The sequence below is a fragment of the Halyomorpha halys genome, unplaced genomic scaffold (assembly GCF_000696795.3).
Source record: "Halyomorpha halys isolate HHAL.00 unplaced genomic scaffold, Hhal_1.1 Scaffold1174.1, whole genome shotgun sequence".
Taxonomy (NCBI): domain Eukaryota; kingdom Metazoa; phylum Arthropoda; class Insecta; order Hemiptera; family Pentatomidae; genus Halyomorpha; species Halyomorpha halys.
In genome coordinates, this window is record NW_027109467.1 from 7,014 (window position 1) to 14,000 (window position 6,987).

General features: G+C 29.8%; 1 protein-coding gene and 1 non-coding gene across 2 annotated transcripts in view; one reads left to right on the plus strand and one right to left on the minus strand.

The window, feature by feature from the left end:
• Positions 1 to 477: 477 nt before the first annotated feature.
• On the plus strand, positions 478 to 549 carry TRNAP-UGG (transfer RNA proline (anticodon UGG)). The gene has a single exon. It is a non-coding gene; the product is annotated as a tRNA-Pro (tRNA).
• Positions 550 to 2,247: 1,698 nt separating this feature from the next.
• The window catches only part of Sym (symplekin), a 24,530-nt gene continuing 19,790 nt past the window's right edge, over positions 2,248 to 6,987 (minus strand). Inside the window, exons 17-20 of the mRNA XM_014433245.3 lie at positions 6,430 to 6,617; positions 5,013 to 5,189; positions 3,054 to 3,140; positions 2,248 to 2,964 (exon numbers count right to left, since the gene is read on the minus strand). Coding sequence (XP_014288731.1) covers positions 2,878 to 2,964; positions 3,054 to 3,140; positions 5,013 to 5,189; positions 6,430 to 6,617 — 539 coding nt within the window. The 3' untranslated portion in view covers positions 2,248 to 2,877. The remainder of the gene's footprint in view (positions 2,965 to 3,053; positions 3,141 to 5,012; positions 5,190 to 6,429; positions 6,618 to 6,987) is intronic.

The following is a 6,987-nucleotide window of genomic DNA, read 5'->3' on the forward strand; positions in this document are numbered from 1 at the left end:
TTATATCCGTGTTTTATTAATGATTACAATTATTTGATTAAAAAAAATTATTTTTATTAAATTAATTATTTTTTACTTCTTGGGGGCAGCTGCTCCAGGGTACTCCCATGGGTTGAACATACACTTGGAGCATTCTGTATAAGTGAGTTTTGAAGTTCCTATTAAGGTTTTTATTTCTCTATTAATTATAATGGATATTGGGCTGTGTTGTGTCTCGAGCACTTTAGGATATGGGGCCTTCAAATTATATTCTGAACAACTTTGGGTCATCAAAAGAATTAAACAACAAACTGGTTAAAATCAAATCTGGTTAGAACATTAAATTTATTTAATGTTCGAAAGGTGACAAACAAATAAACTATGGACTAATGCCCGAGATGGCACTGTCCTCCAATATTTTAATGTATGTTCCAGGTTTTTAATTTAGCCAGACATTTTTAAAAGAACTATAGTCTTAAACAAACCCAGATCACAAGTGGCCGCTTGGTCTAGGGGTATGATTCCTGCTTTGGGTGCAGGAGGTCCCGGGTTCAAATCCCGGAGCGGCCCGTTATTTTTTATAAATTGATTTCTTAAACCAGTGCTATAAATTTTTAAAGAAGTTTGTTTTTTATGAAGAATAAAAGGATTTTCTTCTTTTTTACCTATTACATATTTTACAGATGTCATTCAAGGCAAAATATTTGGCTTGGCTAAATAGTTCATTCATTAAGTTAAGTAGAATAGAATAGCTTGAACTAACATATTCTGATTCTTGGAATTATTATTTAACTTTTAAATTAGGGAGGAAAAAATGAAAACTTATATAAGTAAATAGAGTAATCTAATCTTATGATCCATCCAATCAAGTATAAAAACGATTCATGATTTTATTGCACTTTTTTTAATAAAATATATTTTTATCAACACAAAAATTTAAAGGAACTATATTCTGTAAAGAATTTGTCAAAAATATAATGTTAAGGTTATTCCAGATGATTTTTTTACAATGTAGTGTAATATCACTTTGCATAGCTTTGTAGATTACTTTGTATGGCCAACAAATTGTGGAAGAACTATGTTTAGTTGCTATTGTTCTTCCATCTTCTTAGAAATGGTTTAGTTAGTAACTAAAATTTGTCAAAACATCCTTTCATTTGTTTCCTGCTTATTCTCCAAAACAGCATTAATTTACAGATTCTTTTACAGGACAGATTCTTTTACATCAGAGTGTATGATCGCTTATTCTTAGTGATTAAGCATCCATAATTCTGAACTTATCATTGTGGAAGGTTGAAGAAAATGTAAACACAAACAAAAACTAAGGATAATAGTTTAGTTAAACTAAGTGAGAAACCTGGCTCAATACAGGCATATAGTATTGATTTATAATAAATTATAACAGCCCAGTAGAGATTTATAGATAAAAACCATTGGAGTTATCAGCGTCAATTCCTGCAGACGCTAAGTATTTATTTACATATTTCACGAAATTATGCTATGTTCTAGTAAAACATCAGAGATTTTATTGAGTCTGTCATTCAGAAGAAAATTTATAATGCTATAATGGGAATCACGTCGACTTTCGATTTCAGCAACTGTTTCCAGTTTTACTCAATTTAGCTGATTTTTTAATCAGTCTCCTCTACTGGTTTTAAATATTTCAAAGGTAAGATAAGACCAGAGCTAATTCTGGGTCTTAGAGAGTGGATGCTACGGAAAGGATTCCCTGCTAATACTTTTGAATTACGATTGAACCAGATCTCCTCTTGTGAGATTGTGAAGTGTAGTATATATCTATAATATAGATTACATCAAAATTATAGTATAACTTTACATTACAATCTTTTGTTTGATAGTGTTAATTTATTATCACCAGTTTTATTTATGGTATGAATTATTAAAAATATAATGTTATAAAATATTATGTCATAAACAATACAATTATCACTCTACTGATCACATCTGGTACCATCTTTTCCTCTCTTAGCCATTAAAATATTCATCTCCAGCAATCAATATTAATATGATTTTGATCAGTGAGGAATATTGAATGGGAGTAATAATAGAATAAAAAGGTAATGTTTTATTCTAACTTAATTTGGTATTTGATTTCAGAATATATTGTTCCCATATTAAATTAATTAACTGTTTCCTTCCACTTAAATATAGTATAGATTTTGTTTTTAAATTTTGAAAAACAATTTATCATTTTTCAAGCTAAACCTAAATTATATTAAACATGTTATCAGGTAATACTAAATCAAGTATAATATAAAAATGTATTTAAAATAATTTAAAAAAGAAATCATATGAACAAATTTATTTTACACCTAACTCGTTAATAAAAAAAACAATAAACATAATTTGATAAATACAGAAATTATTAACCAAAATAAAACTGTTTAAGACAATTTATTGTTATAAAAATATATAAATAATAAAGGAACATAATAAAAATTGTCTCTAATTGCTTAATTTGATTCATACAATTTGAAGCAAGATGAGGAGCTCATCATTAATTTTATATTTTATGTTACCACAGTCTTTGAGTAGAAATAAAATTTTTTAACGAGTAAAAACTGTTAAAAATTATAAAACCTGTTTTAACATGAAAGTCTTATGAGTCATACTTCATTCATACCAGAATTAAACTTAAATTTGATTTTACAAAATGATAAAACACGATCTCATAAATAAAATATATATATTAATATCTAATGAAATTTTAACAATATTTATTCAATAATAATAAAATGAATGATGTTCACTATTTACAAACATCCACCATAGAAAAAAAAATTATAATTTTAATGTACAGAAATATAAATGGATGCCATGGATATAAATGTACAACTGTACATGAACATAAACATCGAATGTACAGATATCCCTCAGCTATTCTAGGCCAGGTGGGGCAGGTTCATTGAATGAGTCTGGAGGTTCTTCCTTAATGTCAATAGTCAGCTCAGAGGCAGGAGACAGCTGAGAGAAAAGTTTATCAAATTAATAAATAATTAATTAATAAAATTAAATTATAAATTTTCATTATTTAAAACTAAATAGAAACATACCGGCTCCTCTTTTATATGGAAGTCCATATTTGCTCTCTCTTCCTGCCCTTTAATGATATCCATAATATTTTGAGGAATATGAGCCCTCTGAAAACACAATAAATAATTAATAAATAAAAAATAGAAATAAATTTATTTTCTTCATTTTGAGATAAGTAGACCAAGAATTCTGAACAGTATCAGCAATAAATTAGTACTATCAGCATTTAAGAGTTATAGGACTTATAAGCTCATGGAAACTCCAATTATAAGCACCGATCTCTTATGTTTGATACAATACTATGCATGATACAAAAAGAGGGGTATCTGCAGAAAGAAGGGAAAACGGGAATGGTGCCAAGGTGCGGTACCATCATAAAGGTGACTTAATTTATTTATTGTTCCCATAAATATACATATTCCCAGTTGTTTTTTTGTTTCAGTTGCCTCTACAGACCTTGTAGATCTTTAACCGCTCAAACCAGCCTTCTCCTTGCCAGCCTGTCGAGGGCTACTGCTTTCCAGGTTGCTGCAAGCAGCACTTTTGCATCTTTGTTGATTCTGTCTCTCCATCAGGTTTTTGGTATATCGCCAACTATACTGGCATTCATTGTTGTGTAGAAGGATGCTGATAGATTGCTTCGATTAGCATGTCCCACCCATCTTAACCTCCTTGCCTTCATATCATGACATATTGACTGAGCCGTCTGTGCAAGTAGTTTACAATTAGTTCTTCACCTCAATGTGTTAAAGCTCTGATCCCAGATCACTACTGTAAATGTACAAAGGACTTTTCATTCAAATCTCTCGATTCTGCTTTCTAGAGTACCTCTTACAGCCTAGGTCTCACAGCCGCATATCAGAGCTGGCTTTATCATGGCATTGTACAACCTTAGCTTCAGATTTTTAGAGGTTTTTTGGGATTTCAGTATTCTCGACAAAGCTCTGTTCATATTTGTTATTATTTTATTGGAAGCGAAGCAGTGATGTACTCAAATCCCATCTGAGACTCCAATGGTCTTGACACATGGTATGCCAAAAGTTATCGGGAACCGGATCAATTTATCCACTACAGATCCCTTAATAGTGAACGATAATCAAATACATAATACTAAACTCAGTGAAATTTATTACTTACTGTTTATTGACTAATTACATTTTTTTAGTGGATAGTTAACAAATTCTTTGAAAATTATCAAACTATATCGAATTATTTCCAAAATTTACTTATTTAATGAAATATAGGGTGTTTTTTTAAGCCCGATAGAACTTGAAATTGTAAAAAATAACACAAAAAATTAAATTGTAATCAAAATTTTTTTTTTATTCGAAAGATCAATACGTGACATTAACATTTGAAAATGATTTCGGGCATATGGGCACCGCGACTGTTCTTGACGAAGCGCATTCTGGACGTCCAATTTTGGGCCACTTTTTCGAGCGCTGCTGGCCGTATGTCACGAATAACACGAACAATGCTGGCGTCCAAGGCGTCAATTGTTGCTGGTTTATCAGCATAAACCAGTGACTTCACGTAGCCCCACAGGAAATAATCGAGAGGTGTCAAATCGCACGACCATATGCGGCAATTTTGCTTATTAACAAACCCGTTAAGCCAAAAATGCGCCTCATCGCTGAACACAATTTTACAGAATGCGCTTCGTCAAGAACAGCCGCGGTGCCCATATGCCCGAAATCATTTTTAAATGTTAATGTCACGTATTGATCTTTCGAATAAAAAAAAAATTTTTATTACAATTTAATTTTTTGTGTTATTTTTTACAATTTCAAGTTCTATCGGGCTTAAAAAAACACCCTATACAACAAACACAAGTGTTTGGTTGGGTTATAATCCTGATTAATAGCAAAATCAAAAATAACTCAGCTACTCATTTTGAATAACTATTAGTATAAAATCCCTAAGGCATAAGTGACTTGTAAATTGCCGATAACAATTATGTTAATAGATATTTAATTTACCTGATTTTCAGTAAATTCCATTATGTGAGACAGCAGGGGTTTCCGTAAATCAGAAGCTTCTCTGAACACATCAATAAGCTGCTGTGGAGGAAGCTGAAGAAGAACCTGAAAACTAGCAGGTTGGGTCCTCTGACAACATTTAATGAAACCTTCCCAAACTTTTTTTTGCTTCCAGACCTGTAATCAAACAATAATAAAAAAAACATATAAATTAATAGAGATACAACCTATTTTGATATTACTCAACAATAAAATTTAATGAAAAGTAAAACTAGTACTGTACCATTCTAAGTCAAAGGTGTTTTAATAAACGATGGTAATGCTAGATCACATAAACTACAACCAGTTGATTATGAATATTTTTACAAATAGAAGGAAATTTATCATATTTTTTTTTAATTATACCTACAAATACTAATAAAGTATAGTATATATTGATGATGTGTACTAATGAAAAGTAAATGATGAGAAAGTTGACAATCAACAATAAAAAAAATCTGGTAAGGTGTATGCATCACATAACTTTCACTTAGTACTCTAAATAGGTCTCTAAGTTGAAATTATCACTATTTTTCTAATTGTCATAAATAAAACAAAAAATATCTAACAACCAATGATTGTGAAAATTACAAACAAATATTTTTTAATACTTGTTGCTATAAATACTATTTTAGGGTTTCTCAAGATGGGAATAACAAATATAAATTTTATTCCAGTCAATAATACAACAATTTAACAAAAAATAGCAAAGCCATGCAATGTGTATGAAATCAGAAGAGATCAGCATTTTCTGATTCTAACTCTAATCTTTATTTTTCCTATTTTATCTTTTAATTATTAAAATATTTATCAAATTCTTTCATATTTTTATACATTGTATATGATTGCAAACTATTGGAACTGATTATTTATTTTAAATAAGCAAAATTAAAGGTACTTTAGAGGAAGATTTTTTAAAAAATCATCATTTAATTCCTGTTAGAATATTTCAATGAGGATCCCAATGTGATATTAAAAACCACTTTGGTATACATTGATTTAGCAAGTTTAATCAACACTTACCACAAAAAAAAACAAGCCATTTGAGCAAATTCTAAAAAATTGTAAAATTGACTCTTTAAAGTGGCACTTCCAGTTGATCAATTTTTAATGAAAAAGTTGCCATAACTGCCCAAGCACATACACGCCCTAAATATATAATTGCAGTATGGTACGACTTTTTGTTTTTGTGCTAGGCTGTTCACACACACACACACAGACCATTTTTCATGACTAGGTTATTTAGACTCAAGAGACTCAAAACGTGTATTTCTATCGAAAACTCGAATTTGATATTTTGCACGATTGTTATACTTCCCCATACTATATATCAGCAAATGAAAGTAAAAAGATAAGTTATCAAAATAAAATGAATTACCTGCTTGCTGATAAGCCTTTGTAATATGTTCATAACAAATCCTATTAACCTAGGATGTAACGACAGGGCTTGGATAACTGTCCTCATAAGCAATGTTGGAAGGGGTGTCACTTCCATTAAATGTTGGAGAACAACTGCTAAAACTTCTTGGGTGTAAGCTTCTTTGTCACTGAAGCAAAGGGAAGTCGCTGAAAGAAAAAAAAATGTATTATTTGCTTTAAATTAATAAAAAATAATTTTTTTTTTTGTTTTTTCCCCTATGTGGAATAGGCTGTATGGTTTATGCCGTACAACTAAAAATGAATTACCTATATTACATTTATTATTAACAATATTCTATCTGTTACTGCGATTATTTATTATGTTAAATATATGTTTGTTTGTTTATTAAGAAATTAAGGCGTAAAACCCATCGGTCATCAACGCCAACACCCTACTCATGTACATACCCAGTGTTCAATTATATAAATGAAAAAAAATACATATATATGTATAAAATAAATAGACAAAAATACATAACATATAAAAAACCAAACACATAATATATAAAGTATACAA